Source organism: Lottia gigantea (assembly GCF_000327385.1).
Source record: "Lottia gigantea unplaced genomic scaffold LOTGIsca_17, whole genome shotgun sequence".
Lineage (NCBI taxonomy): Eukaryota > Metazoa > Mollusca > Gastropoda > Lottiidae > Lottia > Lottia gigantea.
This window is the reverse complement of record NW_008708133.1, coordinates 27,354-54,280: the sequence shown is the minus strand read 5'-3', so window position 1 is coordinate 54,280 and position 26,927 is coordinate 27,354. Positions and strand designations below refer to the sequence as shown.

Sequence of the window (26,927 nt, the reverse complement as noted above, 5' to 3'; positions counted from 1 at the left end):
AATAGATAGAGAGCTTTGAGGTTCTATAACACAGTAGGTTAATATGGCGCTGTATCTGGTTCAAAATAGGATCAAAATCAGATTGTATTTAAGGCAAATCGTTGCAATCTACAACCCAAGACTAACGGTCACAGACTTGAAAATCACGAATGAACCTAAAGGGGATTTTATACATTTTGTATGTGTTGTGGACTGTAAAGCATGCGTATTATGAACACAAATTGCATATGCATTACGCACCTAAACTGGCGGAAAACGATACCCTTTGACTGTGGGTCCGTGTGGGTCACTGGGACATTAACAGTATCTGTCTTGTTGGACTACTTATGGTTACCAAAAGCTTTTGCCGAATTTGTCTTTTTTCTAGTCTTTATTATTACCTCTATGTCGTATAGACTGGAGGAAGATAACTCTAGTTTTGAGAAAAAGAGGATTATCGGAGAGACAGTGGTCAGCTGAAGGGGAACAAAATGTAATCCCCAAAGGGTGACCCAATTGAAATTAAAAAAAAAATGGTAGGTTAAGTCCAACTGATGAATGTATACTCTAAACTTGTTGACCGAATTTGAGACTCTAAATTTTATGTTTATTTTAAGAGGTAGTATCCCTTTAATGTTCTTTAGTGCAACTCATCAAGCTGTGAAGGGTAGTGTGGCGATGATTTCTGTTTCTATCAATAGTCGACTTTCTCTATATAGAAACAGGTGCCTGTTGAGTTAAATGATAAAGCGAATTGACCATTGATAATTTTATAATGTATCTATTAAAAATCAGTGCAAGTGCTATAGTTGTAACAAAAAATAACTTCTGTATAGTTGTTTATACAACAATCGTTAATTCATTATTGAATACTAAGTCTTATTATCTCCTCGTGCACATTGGCAACGTTCTGCTGGTGGAACACCCTTTAATGCTTGTTCAATATGTTTTCCACAACCTGAAAAATGGAGCACAAGATATTTATTAGTTTCATTGCTTACAGTGGTTGTAAAGAGGTGTTCTACATTTTTTTTTATGAATATCATTCATAGCATCAATTTGCACCAATCAGACGTCTGACTGAAAATTGGAATGGTTCAAATTTTTATCAGTGCCCCCTCTTTACAATATTATTCTTTTGGGGATTTGAGTAGGCCTATATTATGCTGGAGCAGAGTTTTCAACCTTTCTCAGGATCCTTGATCGATAGCATTATTTCCTTATAAATCCTTACTAAAGGCTGTAATATTTTCTCTAAGCCTTCAAATCACATTTAAAGGTTTAGAAATAGCTTTATATGTGATGTAAAGGTTTGGTTCAAATATTATGACCTTTATCAAAATTCGACTTATTAAGTCGAGGTATTCAATATGATTCAATGTGATTCAATATGACTGTGAACTACGTTCATGCGTTATTTCGCTGTAGGCCGTAGTTATGTTTGAGCCTATACTCTACTAGGTGACCAAATTAGTCAATCTAAAATGTGTGGGTACACGAACAGAGAAATTATCGGTGACAAGTATCAAACGTGTTTGATATTATAAATCTTGTCGCGGAAGCAACGGCAAACGCAAGATTGTACTCAAGATTGGTCTCTTCATATGTTCGCACCTTAATAAGTCTCACGAACGAAAAGCCTAGCTAAGTTCAAAGTTTGTAGTGTTAATCAGTGTAAATGACATCACCACTAGAAACTATAGTGAAACTGCATGATCAGGAAGTGGATATTGCCCACAAAAGAGGATACTGAAAAATACTGCCATATAGACTATTATTAAGGAATAAGCCTGAATCCCAAGCCTATAATGATATGTCAGTGTGGTCAGGGATTCTTCTCTCAAATATATGTATTTGTATGAACTTACCTGCCCACGTGGGTTTTTTACAAACTGTACATTCAGTTTTGTAACACATTGTCAATCTCTATTGCTCACATTGATCAATAAAGAACACTATCCTGTCAATATTTATTAACCTTATCACATCCCGGTTGCTATTAGTAACTTCTGCACACATACACGTAACAATTAATCATAATGACATCAATTTAGTTGAATCTATAGTTATTCTGTAGGCTATCGATTGGAGTTGAAATGAGAAATAATTTACCTGTATAAACAAAGGAGATAATATGACTTGCCAGTTAAGGATCAAGTTGCAATCACTAAGATATTGATATATAACGTGTGGGCCAATAATTGAATAGGCTAATTAGTCTAAGCTTAATAAAAAACTGATAATCTATTTATAATTTGGCTTATGTAAATGGCGTAATTTTAAACATAGACCTCTATTTTTTTCCTTTTTCATCATTGTCGTGTTAAAACCCCCTAATCATCTAGTTGAGACCGTGACATTCTTCCCAAAAATAGCTACTCAATTTGTATTTGTATCTGATGAGTAGAAATATTCAAAGAAATATAAGAACTAGAACTTCAAACATACATGCACAAATATACAAATACAAGCATATATACAAGCATAATGTTTCGTTTATTATTTGATAAATTTATATAAATGCTTAGTTTTTTTCAATATGGAAAAATTTTCTACAGATAAAAGTTTGATAAGTTTATACATATTAGGACTATGGTATATCTATATTCATGGTATAAAGTTCGTGACATTCTTGTTTAAAATTAGCTTAAGTTTCGGATTTTCCTAAATGTATCCAAGAACAATTTTTTATAAATGTTCTCTAATATTTACAAGCCAAATATCATAATTATATCTAAAAGCAGGATTTTAACAATATATTTTCTGAACTTAAAAGCTTTAACAAATATTTAAAAATTCTACACAATCTGATTACATACAAAGGAAATCTTCGTAATATATCGTAATATATCATAGCATTCATATATAGTTACTCTAAGACTAGTTATTACAGAAGAACATGAAAGGAATGTGTGGGCGTGTGTGTGTTATGAGTATGAAACCGCTATATCGGTTCTTTCTTTCTATGAATTTTACTAACAGTTAGTTGTTACTAAAAAACACCTTATTATAATCAAAAGTTATCTCTGTTTTGTGACCTATGCCAATGCTTTTATTGGGTTTTTAAATCTCAATCTCACTCTAACTCTAACATAATATAGTTCAATATTAATATAATTGTTGTTGCAAAAAAGGCCTTTCTACCTTGGTCTAATAATCGTTTTTGTGTTTTTAGGAATGTACCATTAAAGTTTAAAGAATAAAGGTAGTTAAATTCATCAACATTTTCTAATACATTATTATTAAAATACCGAACTTAATTTTGTTCCACTTTACCACTATATCTTAAAAATTACAGAGATTTGTGTCTGTGCAGTGACTTTTTAGGAAAGGGCAAGGCCCGACTTAGACCGAAATAATAATAAGCCCTGTTAAATGGGGACATTCCGCAAATCTGCAGGTGTGGTTTTTTAAAACCTGTTTAAATACCTCGATCGTACCTGCAAAACCCAGGTATATTTGGTAAGATGAACATATTTGTAGTTCAGTCGAATCATCGATTTCTCCCGACACCATTCATTTCATTCAAAGTTTTTTCCATCAAAGTTTTTTGGCGAATCTGACATAGCATCGGCCATTTAAAACTACGTGCAAAGCGAAGGTCAAAGAGTGATATTTACAATAAGAAAGTTACAGTGATGCCCAACCCCACTAATTTACAATTATCTTAAAGGTAATTCAATATTATGTAAGAGAAAACGTGGAGGTGTGGAAATTGGGATTTTTATATTCAATTACCTCTTTCGGGGATCCTTTATAGATTACCTTCCCCTATCAACCTATGCTTAGTCTACCATTTTTTCATGTCGGTAGCCAGAATAGAGCGATAGAATTGACTATATAGACCCTGGCCTCACTGAAAACCCCTTAAAATAGACTTAATGTGGTGCTGTTATTCACGACATAATTTGTTTGTAGCCTGAATATAATTGTCAAATACAAGTTACTCCCCTTTTCCAAAGTTCTTTAGCAATGAAGATTGATTTAAACTGTAGTTCGGAGTAGACTGCACGTGTTTTTGTTTACAAATTGAAAATGCCTTTTTTCATCCGAAATAAGTCGAATGCAAAGTCTAAAGGAAAGGTAACCATTTAATGATATTTGATATAAAAACACTAGTCTCGGAGTATTTGTAACCATACCAATGGAACATAAACTTAAATTTCTGTTTAAGATTTTGTACAAAAATGCATTTAAACTTATACAAGTCGAGTAACCTAATTTCGTGGAAACCTATTATTCGTGGTTTTCCGGAAAGGATTAATAATTTACATGAGCGACCTTGCGCGACCTCCGCATTAGTTTCTTTTAATAAACATAAGTTTTCTCTACAATATCAGCTAGTAGAATGAATCCAGTAGTTTCAAGCAAGGTAAAGTGTAATAACGTATACTTTGACAAATACAAATGGCGGATTTCAGTTATTACCAAACGTCACCAATTTTTTATCGGCCGAATTTCCTTATAATCCCAAGCGGTAATCGGAATTCCAAGTGTCGTCTGCTAGAATGTAGTCCAACGAATGAAGTCATGTGATCAACTAGCGGATTCCGTGTCAGCAGAAAATTTCTATGGAACACAAAGTGGACCATATTCTATGTTGTTTCAGTGACTTTTAGCAATAAATCACGCTACGTATCATATTTTGTCAGTCACTATTTTTTTTTTTAAATCGTGGTTCTTTGAAGGAATTGTCACTAGTTATAATGAATTGATATTAAAGATAAATACTAAGAGAAGTTAATTATACCACCCGGTATCCAAAGAACGTATTTTTTGAGACTTATTTATAGATCAAACATTGTACACGAAAATAGGTGACGCATTCTGCCGCCGTTGCCAAGTTGGTTGCTCATGAAATATGGGTCAAAGTGAAGGATTCATAAAGAAAATCGAAATAAACCAATTTTAGTTTATTTTGTAGTATATCTGAGGAAACATCTAAGACATAAGAATTTTTTTTCGTTTTTTTAACCTTGACGAAATTCGGTGTTGAATCCTTATATCCACGAAAATAGGTTACACCGCTGTATAGTCAAGTAACCTAATTCCTATTTTTCGTGCATCTCCGAAAATGATTAATAATTCACATGTGCGACCTGGAGTGACGTCCATCTTTGCATGTTTTGATAAACATGGAATATCTCTACAACGTCAACCTGTAGAATTTTTCTTGTCGTTTCAAATCCATTTATTATCAATTTCTAACAAATACAAAATGGTGATTTCAGTTATTACCAAATATCACAATTTTTATTAGCCAAATTTCCTTTATAATACCAAGCTGCAATCAGAATTCCAAGTGTTCAATCCTTATATGCTCGAATATAGGTAACACCACTGTCGAGTCGAGTAGTCTAAGTCAATTGCCATTGGTCTGTGTTTTTTTGGACTACAGTGAAAATAGTTAATTCGAGCATGATAAATGTTTAGTACCTGTTTTGCTATAGTTACAGGAACAGCAGACACTAAGGCTACTCAGCATTTTTCGTAAAAACATATTTCAATTTTTTTTGCATCAGTTAAAATTTTCATCAAACCCAAGTTACTGACAGCTAGGCCTCCCCTTTCAAAAAGACATGAAAAAAAATATTTAAAATTTTGTTGCATTCAATTTCTTTACATCTGTTCTGTTTATTTTTTTAACTTGTTATCATAAAATTTACAAATGAGTGTGAGATCGATGTTGTTGTACCTACATCTTTTATTAGCCAGTAAAGAGAACCATTGAAAAGTTTCAACGTCCTGAGCCAGTTAAAGTAAAGCATCGAAAATTAGATGATGAAAATATTGATAGTGATTCAGACATTGAAAACAGGTATATATAGATTAAGTACTTATGGCACATTTTTTTTGGTAACCAAAGAAAATAGTAGTCTGTTTGTATAGAACATGAATTTGAATGCACATTGCCATGATGTCTCAAATAAATAATAACTGCTGTTGCCCCTGTCTATAAGAAACATGGCAAACAGACAGGTGAGGCTACATAGATATAAAAGCTACAGTTCTTATAGTTTGCGTGTATGTAAATGACATCTCTGTCTAGTTTGAATCTAGTTTGCAATTATTCAGTGAATTTTTAGTTATTGCCACATAATTTAGTAAAATGTCTCTAATTTGGCTTTGAGACATGATTGAGGCTACTTTTTAATCATAATGCTATTGGTATAAGATTTTGAGTGAAATTCAGTATAAAGTCTTTGAATGGCATTTAGCAATTGTGAGTACGATATATAGACACAGCTTTATGGAATAATGTGCCTGAGGATGACGGGGGAAACACGTCGAAACGTTGCATAAAACTTTAACCAGTGATTGTTGTTCCATAAAGCTGTGTCTATATAAAATTCAGTATAATTATATAACTTTTAAATTGATGAGATATTAATACGTTAAAAAAAAATTATTTTAGTTAGTAAAACTGTTATCATTTACAACAGCTCATACTGGGTGTATATTTCCCTGTCTGGCAAGCTATCTTTTCTTCACATATTTCATAAAATTTTGATGGCATCAATCTTACTCTTGGGATAGGGTAATATTTTTATTTTATTTTTGTTACATTCCCGTAAATAATTGAAGTTATACTTATGTGTGACACACTGTGACCTCCAAAAGTATTTTTTTATTTTGGTGTCTGTACGTCACTGTAATTATGTTTTAAAGTGATTTAGATAAGGATGGAGACGTAGAATTTAGTTCGGAAGAAGAACGTGAAGAAACAGCACAAGAGAAAAAAATACGTTTGGCCAAGCAATATATTGAACAAATTAAAAAAGAAGGTTTGTTTTAAATGTTTGTACATATTAACAATTAAAATATTATACTGTAGAGAAGAGAAATTGATTAAGTTATTAAGATGTGACAACCAAAGATTAAGATATTATAGAAACTTCGTATTCTGATTTAAAGCCAAATTGCATTTTGCCAATTTATTAGCATCTTGAAACCTTGAGTACAATTTAAAGAGACAGGTTAGGAAATAGGTTAAATAGGTACCTTATTTCACCATGCTTGTATTTTGTTGCAGAAAGTGAAAAGTTACATGATGAAGAAATAGATCATGATATTATTGCTTCCAGATTAAGACAAGAAACAGTTTGTATTCTTATCTTTTTTAATTCTTAAACTCATTATTAACCTTTTATTATCTTTTATGATAGTCATTGATAGAGTGCTATAGTAAATTAGTAATGTCTCAACCATGAGAAAATATTATTTTTTTTGTAAAGAATAAAGAAGTGAATTTTTATGGAATTTTACAACATAAAGTTTTATAAAGAAATTAGTACATATTATTTTATTTATTCAGTTAGAGAGAACTAAACAGATCTATCATGAACGTGCCAATAAAGTAAGTTGTTCTAATAGTTTTTATAATAATGATTATCACTCTAAATAGTTCATAGTCAAATATATATAGTTTTTATGAAATGGGGGGCGTATATTGCCGTCACCCATGTCCGTCCGTCGGTCTGTCCGCCCATCCACAATTGCTCGTAAACCCTCTACAAGACACAATTCTAGACCCGGGTCTCGACGAAACCTGGTATGGTTGTTTCTAATCACCCAAGGATGAACCCTATTGAAATCAGAAAATCGAAAAATATTTAGTATGAGTTATTTCCCTTGTTCTTGAAAACGCGTTCAATTGTTTGTTTGTAAACACTCTAAAAGGCACAATTCTTGATGGATTTTGACGAAACTTGGTGTGAGTGTTTGTTATCACCCAAGGATAAAGCCTATTGAAAATCAGAAAAATTATTCAGTACCGCGCTGAAGATGGAATATTTGTCTTCTAGAGTTTTCACGAGCTAAAGATTTCAAAAACAAGGGCAATATTCACTATCGCCCTAAAGAGTTCAAAAGAAGTGTATGACTGAAGATTGAATACTTTTATTCGAAATCAAAGCTGAATTTGGTGAGGATCTGATGATTTTTATACGCCCACATGAAATCCGTCGGTCCGTTGGCCGGTCGGTCTGTCCGTCGGTCCGTCCACAATTGCTCTTAAACACTCTACAAGGCACAATTCTTGACTGATTTCGACGAAACTTGGTATGTTTGTTTGTAATCACCCAAGAATGAACCCTATTGAAAATCAGAAAAATCGAAAAATATTTAGTATGTGTAATTGGCATTGTTCCTGAAAACGCGTTCAAATTTTAGCTCGCAAACACTCTAGAAGGCATGATTCTTGCTGGATTTTGACAAAACTTGGTTTTATTATTCATTACTGCGCTGAAGATTGAATATTTGTCTTCTTGAGTTTTCACGTGCTAAAGATTGACCACATTTTCTAGAACTAGAGCAATAACTCATACTCAATATTATTCAGTATAGCCCTAAAGAGTTCAAAAGAAGTATATGACTGAAGGTTGAATATTTTATACTGGTGATTGTTACTGTACTGCTAAATATTTATGTTCAAAATCAAAGCTGCCAGTGGGCGTATATTACATTGCCTGGCAAGCTATCTTCTTGAGAGATATCGCATAAAACTCCGATATTGTGTTTTTTCACTTTTTTGACTCGTGCTCACCCTACAGGCTACGATATAGAGTTTGAACTACTGTTTAATGCAATTTGAAGGGATTATAAAATATAACATAGGCTCGCAGCAAGTAAAACTGTAAAACAATGATGGAGATGGTATGATAGAGTGATCGATCAATTTTGGTCAATAAGTCTCTTTTCACTATACAGCCTTTAAAATTATGATTGGTTAAAATTCTTTATTATATACAAAAGCTACTTGAGTAATTTGATATTCAATTTTATTATTATTATTCAACAGGAAAGAATGTATTAATTTAATTAGGGAAGCTGGGAAATTTGTTTTTATAGGCCCATGTTATAATGTGGACGTAAATTGTTGTCACCCATGTCCGTCGGTCCACAATTGGCTTGTGGACGTGATAGAGACTACAGTTTTCATCGGATTCGAATGAAATTTGGTGTGTTCATTTATATTGATGAGATCTTGGACAAGTTCAATATTCACGATTTTTCAATTAACGGTTTTTGCCCTTGACTTATGAAAAACGCATCAAAATATATAATAAAGATTACAGTTGTCATCCGATTTAAATGAAATTTGGTATGATTATTTATAATGATGAGATCTTAGTCAAGATTAAATTTGACAATCTTTCGATCAACGGAATTTGAGTTATTGCCCATGACTTAGTAAAAACGCATCAAAATTTCTTAGGGTTAGAGGTGACATTTTATGTCAGAATTTTATTAAATAATGTGTGTTTGTTTAAATCAACAATATCTTGCACAAATTAGATTTTTGGTATGATTTGACACAGAGAGGTGACTGCCCTTGATGTACTGAAAATGTATCAAGAAAGTGGGCGTATCTTGCTAGGCAACCACTTGTTGAGCTTGTTGAGAAAAATAAATGTTGTACAATGACTTATATGAGATCATTTATCCTGGAATGAATTATTAAGAAGTTAAGCACAACCTTGAAATCAAATCTATATTAATGTCTTCACCCTTTACTTACATTATAATTGTTTCTTGTAGCTTATATGTCCCTCCAGCGAATTAATTAAAGTATTAAGAGGACATCAATTATCTATAACCTGTCTTGTTATCTCCCCTGACGATCACTTTATATACTCAGCATCTAAAGATTGTTCTATTATTAAATGTAAGTATGTTGAGAAAGTATGTTTTTATTATTAAATGAAAGTATATTGAGAAAGGTAGTTCTTTTATTAAATGGAAGTATATTGAGAAAGATTGTTCTATTTTTTATTATTAAATGGAAGTATATAGAAAAAGGTTGTTCTATTATTAAATATTGAGAAAGGTTGTTCTATTATTAATTGGAAGTTTATTGAGAAAGGTTGTTCTATTATTAATTGGAAGTTTATTGAGAAAGGTTGTTCTATTATTAATTGGAAGTTTATTGAGAAAGGTTGTTCTATTATTAATTGGAAGTTTATTGAGAAAGGTTGTTCTATTATTAATTGGAAGTTTATTGAGAAAGGTTGTTCTATTATTAATTGGAAGTTTATTGAGAAAGGTTGTTCTATTATTAATTGGAAGTTTATTGAGAAAGGTTGTTCTATTATTAATTGGAAGTTTATTGAGAAAGGTTGTTCTATTATTAATTGGAAGTTTATTTAGAAAGGTTGTTCTATTATTAATTGGAAGTTTATTTAGAAAGGTTGTTCTATTATTAATTGGAAGTTTATGAAAAAGGTTGTTCTATTATTAATTGGAAGTTTATTGAGAAAGGTTGTTCTATTATTAATTGGAAGTTTATTGAAAAAGGTTGTTCTATTATTAATTGGAAGTTTATTGAGAAAGGTTGTTCTATTATTAATTGGAAGTTTATTGAGAAAGGTTGTTCTATTATTAATTGGAAGTTTATTGAAAAAGGTTGTTCTATTATTAATTGGAAGTTTATTGAAAAAGGTTGTTCTATTATTAATTGGAAGTTTATTGAGAAAGGTTGTTCTATTATTAATTGGAAGTTTATTGAAAAAGGTTGTTCTATTATTAATTGGAAGTTTATTGAGAAAGGTTGTTCTATTATTAATTGGAAGGTTATTGAGAAAGGTTGTTCTATTATTAATTGGAAGTTTATTGAGAAAGGTTGTTCTATTATTAATTGGAAGTTTATTGAAAAAGGTTGTTCTATTATTAATTGGAAGTTTATTGAGAAAGGTTGTTCTATTATTAATTGGAAGTTTATTGAGAAAGGTTGTTCTATTATTAATTGGAAGTTTATTGAGAAAGGTTGTTCTATTATTAATTGGAAGTTTATTGAGAAAGGTAGTTCTATTTTTAATTGGAGGTATATTGAAAAAGGTTGTTCTATTATTAAATGGAAGTTTATTGAGAAAGGTAGTTCTATTTTTAATTGGAAGTTTATTGAGAAAGGTAGTTCTATTATTAATTGGAAGTTTATTGAATAAGGTTGTTCTATTTTTAATTGGAAGTTTATTGAGAAAGGTTGTTCTATTATTAATTGGAAGTTTATTGAGAAAGGTAGTTCTATTATTTATTGGAAGTTTATTGAGAAAGGTAGTTCTATTATTAATTGGAAGTTTATTGAGAAAGGTAGTTCTATTTTTAATTGGAAGTTTATTGAGAAAGGTAGTTCTATTTTTAATTGGAAGTTTATTGAGAAAGGTTGTTCTATTATTAAATATTGAGAAAGGTTGTTCTATTATTAATTGGAGGTATATTGAAAAAGGTTGTTCTATTATTAAATGGAAGTATATAGAGAAAGGTTGTTCTATTATTAATTGGAAGTATATAGAGAAAGGTTGTTCTATTATTATTAATTGGAGTTATAATGAGAAAGGTTGTTCTATTATTATTAATTCGAGGTATATTGAGAAAGGTTGTTCTATTATGAAACTGGAAGTATTTTGAGAAAAGTCACAAATCCTCCATTGTGCACTCTTAGTACAAAGTTGAATCATATTTCAACTACTATTATCTTTAATTTTAGGGGATGTAGAGAACTGTAAGAAAATACAGACAATACCTGGTGGTAGAAAAGGTACAGAAAAAACACATATTGGTCATACAGCGCACATATTATCTTTAGCTATTACAACAGACAATAAATATTTAGTAAGATATATTATTATTATTTATTGATATAACCATTAACTAAATATACTGCAGCACATAGGTCAGTTAATGCTGATATAGCTTGATATTAAAGGTCTTTAGTTTTTGTTCTGTTATCTGTTATGTTCACTTAGAATTTGTAACTTTAAAAAACTGAGAACCCCCACTCAGATATTGTGAATAATATAGATAAATTTTATTTTATTTTTTAAGGCCTCTGGTGATAAGAATAATCTGGTACAGATTTGGGATCCATCAACATTCAAACATATAAAAACATTTCGTGGGCATAGAGGACCTGTTTCAGTAAGTATCAGAATATTATTGTTGTAAGATTGATTATATCACCCTTTGTTCATTTCTTAGTAAAATATCATTAAATGTTAACTTTTATACATTGTTCCAGTATGTGATAAAAGATAAAATGTGTAATCAATTATTTTGTGTAATTTCAGGGTTTGTCATTCAGAAAAGGCAGTCATCAATTATTTAGTGCATCTCATGATAGATCTGTTAAAATTTGGAATTTAGATGAAATGTCTTATGTTGAAACATTGTAAGTAAATAAAACTTGTGAAATTTAACTTTGTCAATTCTTATGAAATGTTAAAGAAGAGCAAATTAATTTTTTATGCAAATCTTTGACAAGTTAAATATGAAAAACTGGATAATTGCACTCTTTAACATTTTTTATAAATAAGCCAAGAGCTTTGTCATAGATTACACTTGTTATGAATTATTATTCTATTTCTCATGCTGGTAGATTAAAGATTATATATTTTGAATTAACAACGATATAGATTTGGTCATCAAGACAGTATAACAGATATAGATAGTTTAAGCAGAGAAAGAGCTATAACATCTGGTGGTAGAGATAGTAGTGTAAGAATCTGGAAGGTTGTAGAAGAATCACAGCTTGTTTTTAACAGTAATAGGTATGACTTTTTCATTGATACACTTTATCATACTCATAATTTGTATGTGCTTAAGTGATTTTTATACGCCCAAATAGAAATGTGGACGTATATTGCTGTTGCCCCTGTCTGTCGGTCCGTTCACAATTCTTGTGAGCACTATAGAGACTACAGTTTCTATTTGATTATACATAAATTTTGTATGATGATTTACATCATGAGATCGAACTTGACTATTTTTCGATAAACTGTTTTTGAATTATTGCCCTTGACCAGGGATGTTGATTTGGTTCTATATGCCGTACATGACCGACAGGGCTGCTGAAATGACCGACGGTCAATATCCTCCATTGGACATCAAGTATAGGTCAGCCATTACATGGCTTTCAATGTCGGTTAAATGCAAAATTTAATGACAACTCTAGTCTAATGAAATATAAATCCATTAATCACTACTTGGTATTACAATAACTTGATTACCAACCCGATAATCTGATAATCCCTTAATTACCTGTTATAAGTGTTAAATTAATCATCAATTCAATTATCCACTAACGGTACTTCTTTGTTTACATTTAGAAATTGAAACATAGTTATCTCCCTTAATCTAAGCAAGATAATTCTGACCTATATTCAAGGGCCTTGACCCAGTAAAAAAACATGTCCAAATTTGTGCGTGAGCGCAATAGAAACTACAATTTTCATTCAATTTAAATGAAATTTGGTGTGATGATTTATATTCATGAGATCTTGTTCAAGTTCGAATTTGACAATTTTTAGATGAACGATTTTTGAATTATTGCTACAATTTGTTTGTGAACACAATAGTTTTCAATTGATTTTTATACGCCTACAATTGCTCGTAAACACTCTACAAGACACAATTCTTAACAGATATTGACAAAACTAGGTATGAGTGTTCGTAATCACCGAAGGACAATTTTTAGCTCGTAAACACTCTAGAAGGGTCAATTCTTGACGGATTTTGACGAGAATTGGTGTGCGTGTTCATAATCACCCAAGGATAAACCCTATTGAAAATCAGAAGAATCAAAAAATATTTAGAAAGTAATTGCCCTTGTTCTTGAAAACGCGTTCAATTTTAAGCTCGTAAACACTCTAGAAGGCATAATTCTTGACGGATTTTGAAGAAACTTGTTATGGATGTTTGTTATCACCCAAGGATAAACCCTATTGAAAATCAGAAAAATCGAGTACGAGTTACTGCCTCTGTTCTTGAGATCACGTTCCATTTTTTTAGCTTGCTCACATAATTCTTGAGGGATTTTGAGAAAACTTGGTGAAATTGTTTATCAATCATGGATGAACCCTTTCTAAAATCAAAAAAATCAAAAATGTTTCATAGGAGTTATTGACCTCGTTCTTAAAATGCTTTCATATATTAGCTCTTAAATTCTTGTTGGATTTTATTATTCAGTACCGCGCTGAAGGTTGAACATTTGTCTTTTAGAGTTTTCAAGAGCTAAAAGTTGGAGTTATTGCCCTATTGTCTTCATGCGATTATGATAAAATTTGTTGTGATCATTTAAATTGATGATAAGTTAGTGAAGTTCTAATACAATGACTTTTTGATGAAGGGCTTTTTGGTTTTTGATATTGATTAAAAAAAAAAATTTGTAATAAATATAATAAACAACATATGTATTATGTATAAGCAACAATGTATTATGAAGATTTTAGAATAATAAAATTCATAAAATCATAAAGTCACTAAATACTGTTCATATTTCTGACAGCTTGTAGTGGGCGTATGTTACCTTTCCTAGCAACCTATCTTTTTTAATACAATGTATGATTTCAGAGGATGTGTAGATTGTGATGTTGTTAAATTTTATTACAATATATGATTTCAGAGGATATGTAGATGGTGATGTTGTTTTATTTTATTACAATATATGATTTTAGAGACTGTTTAGATTATGATGCTACTATTTAACACTATAATGTTTGAATGTATGATTTCAGATCAGCTGTTGATGTTGTTTTATTTTATTACAATGTACGATTTCAGGGAATGTGTGATTGTGATTCTACTTTTTATACGCCCACATCTCTCCATGTGGACGTATATTGTCAGCACCTCCGTCCGTCAACATTTGCTTGTAATCGCTCTAAAAACTAGATTTTTTGATGGAATCAAAGGAAATTCAGTATGTGTATACATATTCATAAAACGAAGATCAAGTTTGAATTTGAGCTATTTTCGACCGTTAGAAGCAGAGTTATTGCCCTTGCCCCAAAATCTTGAATATGCTATTACTCTCTTAGTTTTCAACTGATTTTGATGAAAATTGAAATGGATGTTATTGGACCTAAATCGAAAGGTTTGAGAAAGTTTAGTTTACTTCTGAATAATTTAAGGCTTTTTCAAGATTTAGGCCTCTTAGTCAGTTTTGAGGAGTTATCGCACCGATTTTGATGATACTTAAAATGGATGTTTCGCTTTTACCATCCGCATGCCGTGGTGGGCGTATATGGCTGTTGTCCACTATCTTTAACATTATGATATATGAATGTATGATTTCAGAGGATGTGTAGATTGTGTATCGTTAATAGATGAATCAAGTTTTATCACAGGTCATGATAATAAGTAAGTTTTATCCACCACATCTCATTGTTTTATTTACATCACTCACTTTTGTGACTCATTGTCATGGGTATGATTGATGTATTTTAGTATCTGCTCTGATATAATCAGGATCAGGTGTAGTCTATGTCTATAGATCTTATCCACATTGAATCCAGAACGAGGCCTGTAACACAAACAAACAAAAGTAACATTATGTCACTGCAGTAAAATCACCACTTTAACTTCTTTAAACCCTACTTTTCCAATCCCACTCAAAACTAACAATATTTTTTACAATCGAAATTGAGTTAGCTATTTCATGATACTTTCAGATAAATTTTACCTTCACACATTTCTGAGAAAGGAAGGATCGGGTGTTTAGTGATGTTACATCTTTTCAATGGTTAACGTCATTTGCGTTATAAAATTTGTTATTTGTGTCTCAAAAACGAGGTGTCTAAGGTCTATTACATAGGTCATACAAATCTTTATTTTTGTGAAGATTTAACTAAACTAGTGTCCAAAAGATACGATACCAACTTATTTTCAAAATTGTTTTTTACTAAGTGAATTGTCTAATATGAAAACATGCCAATTCGTATTGCACATCCCAAACACAGCATAGCCGATAAAAATACCGGGAACACGTGATCACTTCCGGGAAAAAACGTAAATTTCGTGAAAGTGACATTTCCCTCTCTAGCATGTTCTGCACGTGCATAAAAACTGTATAAAACGGCTGATCAGACACGTTGATATCACAGCAACAAAAAGAACACAAGATATGCCACGTTTGACAGCCATCGAGAGAGAGCCTTTGGAATGGTCCAACAAGGAGCGACACACGTCGACGTCGCCAGAAGGTTGGGCTGCGCACGCATCACTATCACCAGGTTGATGCAGCGGTTAAGTCAGACAGGTCAGACGTCAGACAGGCCCAGGAGTGGATACCAGGAGTAACCACGCCCCGTGAAGATCGTTACATCCGGGTATTACACCTGAGGAACCGAACCGTAACAGCGACGTCCACGGCGGCTACAGCACTGGGACACAGGATCAGTCGACAGACCGTCTACAGGAGACTACGGCAGTATGGTATCAGGCCACGTCATCCCTACCGCGGACCGCTCCTGACGCCTCGACACCGGAACAACAGACTGATCTGGGCCAGGCGAGTTTGATGTTGGCAACGGCTGGACTGGGCACGTGTTATGTTCTCTGATGAGAGCAGATTCCTCATCTTCAAAAACGATGGACGGCAGCTTGTATACCGACGATTTGGTGAACATTTGGCACCTAACTGTATCCAATAGGTCCGGCCGTTTGGATGTGGAGGGTTAATGGTTTGGGGTGGCATATGTGGTGACGTCAGAACGAGGCTTGTCGTAATTCGTGGAAACCTGAATGCACAGCGTTATATTGATGACATCCTACGGCCTGTTGTGGTGCCCTTTATTCAGCAACAGCCTCCTGGACTCCTTTTCCAACATGACAATGCAAGGCCACACACAGCAAGATTGACACAGAACTTCCTTGCCAACGCCAACGTACAGGTTTTGCCGTGGCCCGCATGTTCGCGGACATGAATCCCATCGAGCACTTATGGGACCACCTCGATCGGCAAATCCGACGTCGCCGTGTGCCTCCAGTCAACGTCCAGGACTTGGAACGATGTCTTCTCGAGGAATGGCAACGCATCACTCCCAACGTCATCAGACGTTTGACGGCATCAGTCCGTAGGCATGTTCTGGCATGTATTGATGCTCACATACCCGCTACTGACTTGACTTTGTGACGTGTGGTGTGACATTTCCCGTTGTTTCTGTGATCAGTGCTCTAACGAAATGTTCTTTTTTCGACCCCACCCATCTTTAAAGGCTTGTCATATTGGTTGTACAGATTTTATTGAAATGAAATTTTTGTACAGATGTTGTGAAAGGATTTCTCAAAAGCATAACACCAATCCTAAACTTCTGCATTGTTTAGTTTTTCTTTTATGTCGTTGCAAACAGGTGGTATTGTTTCTTTTGGACACTAGTTTATAAGAAATATTGATTTCAACAGATAAAGAGAATAATTTGTATACATGTATTATATTTTGTTTTATCTATTTCAGTGCACTTTGTTTATGGAATGTGACTAAAAAGAAACCAACATTTACTAGACTTGGAGCTCATGGTGAAAAGAAAGAAGGTGAAAAGATAATAACAGAAGAAAATTGGATCACTTCTGTTTCTTCATTACAATATTCTGATTTAATTGTATCGGGTATGTATTTATTATAATAAGTTGTTACACACTTGCGAGTTGTTTGGCTTGACCATCACTAAAAGATGTTGAGTTGATTTTGTATTGGAATAATAATAGAAAATTGTGGTAGATCAGTTGACACTTGTTGACAACTGTTAATCAAAAGAAAGATTCAAGACCATAAAATAGTAGACTACGAAGACAATTTTGAGGAATATTGAGTAGAGATGATTTACTCAAGGTCCCCATACTTGCACACACTGACCCAAATTAGAACCCACAATGTCATGTAGAGATTCTAGTCAACTGTGCTACCCGTTTATTCATTCAACTTGACTTTTTCATATTATTACTTGATGATAAGTTAGAAAGAGTGAAAAAGTAGTAATGATATATATTCATTAGCAGGATCTAAAGATGGTTGTATTAGATTTTGGAAAGTTGGTAAAGACTTGAGATTTTTATCATTGTTATTTACACTGCCAATAGTAAGTTAACCTTTTTATTTTGTAAGTTAGTCTCAGTATTTTAGACAATAGCTCAGAAACTGGTTGCCGGTTATCAGTTAAAAACCTATGAAATGTTTGCTAGAGTTCTAGCTTAGGGTGAAACAGTATCTACATAGACTTGAATTAAGAGGGGTTAGTGTGGCTGAATTCTTCCATTGCACACCAAGTAGTGTAGTCCTCCTTTTCTCAAAGGGGGTGCAGAAAGAAAATATTTTACTTCCTTTAGCATTTTCATCAATATCTATACAGTTTCCAAACATTGTCATTTACAATCTGTGCAATAATTTTATTTACAGAAAGGCTTCGTGAATTCTTTAAAGTTTTCTAATAATGGTAAATTTCTGGTGGCTGGAATTGGTCAGGAACATAAATTAGGAAGATGGTGGAGACTTAAAGAAGCTAGGAATTCAGTGTGTATTATACCTTTAAATTATCAAGACAATCAAAAACAGAATGGAATAAAGTCTGATCAGACGACAGAGACAGTACCTCAGTCTACTACGTCATGACAATGTTTTCTCTTTAATGTTAACTGAACCCAACATGTATACCGCTACAATAGTTACAGATAGAAACTATTTGTAATGTTACTGAAGATTTCAATACAGAATCTATATAAATATGTGTGTAGTTTATCAACTCATTACATGCTCAGAAATTAGTCATGCAGTCTCACAATTACTATAGAATGATATTTATTTCCCTTTGCCTGTGGAAACTTATCAAAATCATACATAATTGATGCAATTTGGATGATATTTACTGTACATGCATATAATTATATAGGGTAGGGCTGCAAAGTTGAAGTTGCGATTTGATACACTAAATGATAGACCAACAATACCTTTTATAAGATATGATTTAAATTATTCTGTGAAAGTTATAATACGAAAATTAAATCATGACCAATTTGTAATATATGCAAGGATTCAGTGTCTTATGTCTTTTAAAGGACTTCATAAATAATTTAACTTGAAAATGAGAATATGGATATTCATAATGATAAGGCTGAGCATGAGTTTAATGCTGATAATGTCAACAAAACTGGTGGATTTTTAACAAAATATGTATAGGATACTGTCCTCTAGTAAAAGTGTGAAGGAATGCTACACAATCCATTATTTTACAATCTATTCTTGCACAATTTGCTGCAGGGTAATGTCCATTTTGATGATATTTTTTTAAGTTTACAAAATTTCATAGAAAAAAGTGAGCACAAAAAAAATTATTGTATTTCAATTTAAAAAATGTACAGATATATTTAATAATATTAAGATATAAAAGATAGAGGAATACATACAGACAATTTAAATAATTTAATTCAAAAAAAATATGTTAATCAGATACAAGTCAAACTAGAAGTCTTTGTTGAATAGAAAACATTCTAGAAAAAATCTAAATCTTTGGCTGTAATTTGTATTCTTTATCAATGACAAATTTCGTTTATATTTTTGTAAGGTTTAATCTGTTCTGATCAATATTTTTTGTAAGGCACAATATATATGTATCTCAGATCGTAATGAAATGAGCATTTCCAAAATAACAATATTATAAACAAAGTTTGTAAATAAACTTATGGATCTCATGGATAAATTAAGTATTATTCTATAATACACATAAATCAATATTTATCAAAAGAAAATAAAAATAAGTACTTGTTACATCATAATTTATTATGTCAGTTCCAGCTAGCAAACATCCATCAGTATCTAACCTAGATAATCTAAATTCCCACTCAAATGATCCAGGGTTAATATTCATTCTGATTTAAGTCTCAAACTTACACTAGAGGCCCTAATTTAAACATTAACAATCATTGTTCTAGCTAGTGTCATGTTCTTAGATTTACCTTTCTATCAGCTAGATTTACATTTTTTTTATATTTCATTATATTATTAAGACTTGTCTTGCTCTATTTATCACAGTTAGCTTATAATAAAAAAAAAATTACAAAATTTAGATAAATAGCTTGATAGTAAAACTCAAGAGCAATAATACAGAGATTGATTGGGATATTTTGTTAGCATCTGAACCTTGGTTATCTGAATTATCTTGGTCACCTGATGTCACTCTATATCCTGGTTCAAGATCTAATTCTTTACATTTTGGTGGTTGAAATCCTTGCAACATTTTTATCACAATATCTACAGCATCGTTGCCACATTTTGGCCTCACTATAGTCTGTATACAACCAACAGCTATATTGTAAAATCTGAAATTTAAATGATTTTATGTTTATTTTTAAAATGGCTTATAACGAACTAAATTGAGCTGAATGTTAACCTTGATGGACAATTTAAAAGGTGTCAATTTCAGTAATTGCTTAGATATGCTGTAGGCTTGTATGCCATTCTGGAGTCGGTAAATATCTTCCTAAGTCAGCTGTTAAGATAAAGCCTTTTAAATTGATAATAATTGATAGGCCTTATACTTACCTACAGGTTGATGTCATCATAACATCCATATTGGATGTTGAGTCTACTTTTGTTTTAAAATTATTTCTAACATCTTGAGCACACTTTTTTTGATCTTCATGAGAATCAGCTACACACTCAGCATTTTCTTCATATACTAAAATATTGAAAGATTGAATTATAAAACAACAAATATCTGATAAGGAATGAAACAAAGTATTATTTCTTACTGTTTAACACTTTAAAGTTAAATGAGATACATGTTTTTTTGCTGCAATTTATAGTAGAGCACAAATATTTGTGCCTGTCTGTAAATCTGTAAATATCACATTTTTTGTTAACATCAATGCTGTTGTATACTTACTATGTAAATTATCACAGAAATATTGAACGCTTCGTTTAATACTTTCCACATTTATCATCATTCGTAAAAAATGTTCTCGTTCAGTGTTTCCCTGACAAGCATTCATTATTTCTTCTAAACATTGAACAGCATTATTTAGACGATTCTCTCTAAAAATAGAAAAAAAAATTGAAATAAGTTCATTGAGGCCATTAATTTTCCCCTATATTAGGGTTCTCCTGCATATTTGAGATATCAAGATCAAATTGAGGTCACTTATATAGTTGGATTTTTTTTACTTTAGGAATCAATAGGTAAAATTGAGATGTTTCAGTTGGTAAAATGAATAAGACAACTATATCTATATATTAAAGGGACTACACAAGTTTACTTTAGCTTATTAATTGGTTCCCACCAACAGTATATTTGTATAAGAACATGTTTCTCTAATTGATTTTTGATACCAATAACTGCAATTCTCCTCAGATGATATATTCATAAAAAAGAAATTTCACTGATCTTGATGGGGAGTAAAATTCAGGCTGTGCACCAAATCTTTCCTCACGATGGGGCTGTCCATCTTTTTATAATCTTGAAAACAATAAGGAAAAGGACTAAAAAAAAAATTAAAAAACAATACAATTCTTGAAAAATGACCTCACCTACAAGATAACTTGGCTATTTCAATTTTTCCCTTTTCAACAAATGGTGTTGGACCTTGAGGTGGTCCTATACCCAAAGTGGCAGTACACATCTGAGCTTGGTACATAGCATTAAGTGGACATTCTGCAGCAGTTTTCAGTACTGAAATTGAAATTGAAATCTGGGAACATTTCAAGGTGGTTTACATTCCTGATGATGGCTAAACATTTTTTAATTTACTTTTGAAGAATCTAAGGGTGAGAAAATTCTGTAGTTTTCTATTACATTTCACAATTGTTTCTGTATTGTTGAAATTCTGTATTGTTGAAAGAATGGTATAAATCTAACCTAATAATATCAATGAAATTTGACATGCTTTACTCTTACTGGTATTTTATACCAAATAAAAACATATGGTATAGGTTACCATTGAGTGAACTATTTTTTATTGTTCAATGGTGTGAAAAAATAAACAAAATTTCATGTCAGAATATATTGTCAGTATTGTCCATACATCATGTAATTTATTTTATAGCTCTAGCATAATTTTAAGCTTACAGGTCACCAGTACACAATTTACGTAGATTTTCACTTAGGTAATTGACATGGAAAGGTGGGCAGGAAATAGCATAAGATGGAAAAGAATGAGAGGGAGAGTTAATGACATGAGATAGAAAGACGGATAAATGGCATATGATGGAAAAGTAGATAGAAATGACACAAGAAGATACAAAGGTGGATAGGAAATAACATGATATACCAAATACATAAGAAATGATATGAGATATAAAATAAATAGGAAAAGATATGAGATATAAAGTACATAGGAAAAGATATGAGATACAAAGGTGCATAAGAAATGATATGAGAAACAAAGTGCATAGGAAACGATATGAGATGGGAAAGAAAATCAAATGAGATACAAAAGTGGATAGGAGATTACAATGAAATGAAAAGGTGGATAGGGGGTAAAAGTCAGAAAATCTGGCATATCTGTTCAACCACTTGGTCTGGTAACCATATGTTACCTTCACAATCATGACTTATATTATATAAAGCTTTTCTATAATGAACTTTGTAGATTATGCACCATAGATCATGACATGTAAAGGAAGTCATCACATACTGTATTTCCTAAGCCTAAAGGTTGAAAACTGAGTTAATAAAGATTTATGTTAATATAAATATTAATACTATAGGAGTTTCAAACAAAGAAAGATTTTCATATTGGATATTGATATTACCAAAATGGTAACCTGAATTGAATTGGTTTAGTTAACGGGATTGTAAAGAGTTTTTCTAAATTATTCACAAATTATTAAAAAGACACATATTCTTATGAGAAAACTGTACAATATACATGATTAAATAGTAGCTACAGAATATGATAAAAATATGGTTACCTACATCAGGTATCATAAAGTCCCATCTACACTATCATACGTTTTTTCAAAACATCATACATTTGTATGATCATGTCCAAAATTGTTGTGGATTTCTGTCTAACAGATCCAACATTTATATGACTGTGTATGACTAATTATGGAGAGAAAATACTATTTTTGGGTCGAAAATGATTCAACATAGTTGCTCTAATCAATCTGCATTGTGGTGTTGCTGCACCGGTTATTATTTTAACAATTATTCGTCTGACAAAGGCGAAACAGGAGAGCATGAGAGGTTCGGCAATGGATTATTAGCAAATATGGTCAGGGCCTAACTAGGGTCTTTTTTCCATGAGGCAACAATACTGTCTTTCATTACGAGGTTTTGGTAAACTTCAAAAGGTAACCATACATGTCAAATAAGCAGATAAAATCATTATATTATATATCTGTCATGCAAAATGTGTATTTGTATTTGTTATTATTACTTTTCAGTATGAGGCATTTATCTCATTGTCCTTGATAAAGTTATCACCCTGGTTCCATTAATTGCAAAGATTCAGAAATGAGATGTATTGCATTAACTGTTCACAGTTGATCAGTGCTATTCTGAAAGCAACGTCACATGACATGTATACAACTGCTGATTTGTAAAAGACATAACTAATATAAATATTGCCAACATTTGTTGAAAAGATGTTTGTCCATGTTCAACTTTGTTGGGAAAGCTGTCCAGACCATCAAATATTTGTCCACAACACGGTCATACAAATGTATGACAATGTTTTGAACAAATGTTTGATCCTGTAGAAGGGGCTTAAGGTTCATAACATTGTATTCAAGCTCTTTTCATTTTTCTAGAACATGCAAAAGATAGGCATGCCATTTCAAACAAGTGGGATCAAAACTGAACGACTGCATAATGAAAAGCTGTATATAAAATAAGGGTTGAGATTTTTTTTTATTTACACTATGCAGACTAATAAACATGTAAAGACCCACTTGTTTCGCTCTGGTAACTATTAATATGTTGTATTAACTTAAATGATGATTGTTTCCATATGTCTATATTTCTACACCTTTTTAGTCATGATCAAAATTAATTCAAAGAAAGCTAAATGTGAATAGGAAACCTAAAGGTTAATTTTGTGAAAGAACAAAATGTTAGTTGTTAGTATGGCTATCATTAAAAACTGTACTGTTGTGAGATCTGTAACAAACAGATAGACACTTTTACCATATCAGCACCTACAACCTGCATCACTGACAAGGAGATGTTTCTTGCCAGGATCACACAGCATTCCAGAGTATTTCCCTCTAAGGTTTTTAGCATCCTCTTTTGTGAAGAGGAATAACAATATAAGAAAATTCTTTTTTCTTCATGCCTGATATAAATATTAACTTAAAGGGTTCAGTATTATTATATAAATTATTTATAAAGGAATGACAGAAGAAAAATTTTGAAGGTGAAGTCAATAAGGATACTAACAGTTTTAATTGAGTTATTTTTCGGACCTTACATCCCTCATAAGAAGGGATTTTTCTCAAAAAGAAATACAGATAGCTGACTCTATAGTTGACATTTTCAATGATTAGCTCCTATGGGATCAGCTTGTTTTGACTATAGTCTTCATGTTAAGGAATTGCTATGATGTTAGGAGTTAGTTTGTCTCTCCATCTATGATATCGGATGATAACGTGACATTGACAATTAAATTGATGGATACTAATAAAAATCAATGATCATTCTCCAGTCAAACTTGGTTTAACTAACTATTCTATCATCAGATTGAATTAAATAAATAATCACAACAGTTAATCACCTTCTGATTTACTCTAGACAACTTAATAGTCAGGAAATTCAGGTTTTATGAAGCCAGAACAAATCAGTCTATTCAGCTGAATTATATAGGTCTGTCTCCAGCCCCCTGGAACTGGGTTACAAATAGGGGGTAGATTGACTTAATATTGGGAAAACTGTCGGGACTGAGAACTCTATGGAAGTATAATAGGTGCAACTATACCATATGGGGTTCTCCCCTCCCCTCCCTTGAAATATTATGAATTCTGCCACATAATTTAGAGTAGAAATATATAGAAATCATATTTAGAAATTAGTTTAGTACAACCTATTTTCTCACTCTCCCTGTCTTATGCTATAAAAACCTATGTTTATGTTGTACAGAACAAGTTGACATGTTATTTTATAAGTATTAATTAAAACACAGTTAATCAGGACTGGTGTTGAATTTCTAATGGAAAATTTTCAGTTTGTGTGGACCAATTATTCAGATTATTACAAAACAACTAGACTATATTGTTTCCCTTATTTGTAATCTACTACCAGTACATTAAATTTATTTTCTAGACTTAAATTTTGTCAGAACAGAGTAAAAGGCATTTGTAGCGCTACTAAGTGCTTGAGCTTCTTCACATGATTTTGGGACAGATATTCTAAAAGACTTTTACAAACACCTATCAATGGGACAAGGACCAGCAGGAGAATTTATTGATTACATTCATTTTATTTTCTATTCTATACACCCATAAGGAAACAACATGGAAACTTAAGGCTACAAAGAACTGTCCTGGTACATGTCCAGTATCCTACTGTCAGATTGTATTGAGTGTACTGATGCTGTGTAACACCAATGTAGTTAATAGTAAGAATAAAATCTGATCCTATATACTATTATTACAGATGTTAGTATGATAGAACTAAGGTGATATTTTAAATATAAACTTCTCTTTTCACTTTCTTGGATCTAGACTTTAAAATTTTTTTAAGAAATTCTTTTCATCAAAAAAATTAGTTCTACTTTGACTTGATATTCAGGGCAATGTACAGGCTTGTTTAATTTATATCAGCACAGCAGATCATTGATGTTTACAGCTGCCGAACAGTAACTTTAACAGAACTAGGTGCAAGCAAAATATATGAAATTCGGAGTATGAAAGAGAATTTTAACATTACTATCTTATAGCACACATAAGTTATGGATTCTCATGTATAATACCTGATTCTTTACATCACTAAACCTCAGTATGACCTAGACTTATGGTATCTAGTAGTAATGAACTGATGAAAAGGTGTTTGATAATGAGCTGAAGAAAGTTTATAAATTCCACAGTGAAGAGATAACACATGTTACTATTGTATATCTCCAGGCTCAGGAAGCTAATCTTAAAGAGGATACTATCTAACTGTAGCCAGAATTTCCTGCTTTGAAATATTTACCTTGGTTACAAATTGAAAGGCCAGATCAAAATCATATGTTATTTTTCAAATAAAGGACAAAGTACACTGATCCTTTAAAATTAGGTTCTAAATCAAAATTAAATCCTGTGAATATTCATTATGACCATTGGTTTGGCTCTATTTTTTCAATCATTATCTTTTCAATCATTATCGCAGCAATATCAGTATTTGGCTCTGGTTACTGCATGTCATTTTAATACTGGTTTATATAATTTTATAAATGAATAGTATTAGCCAACTACAGTGTAATATATTGATTAGACATAGCCAGTAATATTAGTTTAGAGATGTTCTGTTGGAAAAAATCAATGTTCATATTATATTCATTCTTTACAGACTTGAGTTTATTTTATACACGTCTGTCTTAAAGTCAGTTACATGTCAGTAAGACTTTATTGAATTTTGACAATATAGATCTACCTGTAATCGTTGACCGGTAAGGCCGAGCCCCTCAGAAGACTAGTCTTTAATTGTCATTTCAATCACTGCTAATGGAATTAATGCCAGGCATTTTTCCGGGCGTCTTAGATGAAGCGAAATGAAATATTAACTTACCCGTTAATGTAAAATATATAACATACGTCAATAATAGATGCCCTGCAATACAATTTGATAACTTCATTGTGTATTTAAAGTACATTGACTGAATCGTTCTACTCTTATTAACTCTCACTAGGCTTTAGTTCTACCCTATTATAACAATAACGGAAACTGTCGGAAATATACGAATGAATCATATCTGCCAACCAACCCAAAGCGTCCGGTTTAAACAATTGATTTGTACCGTTTGGTAGGCTAATATCATGATCTATTTCATATCCTATCGTTACTCATTTTTAAATGATCGCAAATTCATGATAAATTCGGTAAGCTTTATGATTTAATAAAAAAAAAATTTTTTTATTGTTTGGCATCTGCTGGATTAGCCAAACCCCCACCCCTACCTCTAGCTAAAACACTTTTTAATATTTCACATTTCTATCCCAATGTTATAAGGTGGTGATTAAAGAATACGACATATAGACGGGTGAA

The 26,927-nt window shown here is 31.9% G+C and overlaps 2 protein-coding genes across 2 annotated transcripts; one reads left to right on the top strand and one right to left on the bottom strand.

Moving 5' to 3' along the window:
• Positions 1 to 6,685: 6,685 nt before the first annotated feature.
• LOTGIDRAFT_113335 (hypothetical protein) lies at positions 6,686 to 18,361 on the top strand (the record flags this gene model as incomplete). Its single annotated transcript, XM_009051523.1, has 12 exons — positions 6,686 to 6,764; positions 7,013 to 7,080; positions 7,295 to 7,336; positions 9,520 to 9,646; positions 11,465 to 11,589; positions 11,803 to 11,895; positions 12,045 to 12,145; positions 12,390 to 12,524; positions 15,052 to 15,114; positions 17,210 to 17,361; positions 17,749 to 17,831; positions 18,149 to 18,361. Coding segments are annotated over 12 exons (1,281 nt in total), but the record flags the coding sequence as incomplete, so codon positions are not given.
• A 1,447-nt stretch (positions 18,362 to 19,808) lies between these two features.
• Positions 19,809 to 22,370, bottom strand: LOTGIDRAFT_158354 (hypothetical protein; the record flags this gene model as incomplete). Its single annotated transcript, XM_009051522.1, has 5 exons — positions 19,809 to 20,064; positions 20,288 to 20,423; positions 20,631 to 20,779; positions 21,272 to 21,413; positions 22,280 to 22,370. 5 exons carry the CDS (start codon positions 22,368 to 22,370, stop codon positions 19,809 to 19,811), a joined length of 774 nt encoding a protein of 257 aa, XP_009049770.1.
• Between the last annotated feature and the right edge of the window lie 4,557 nt (positions 22,371 to 26,927).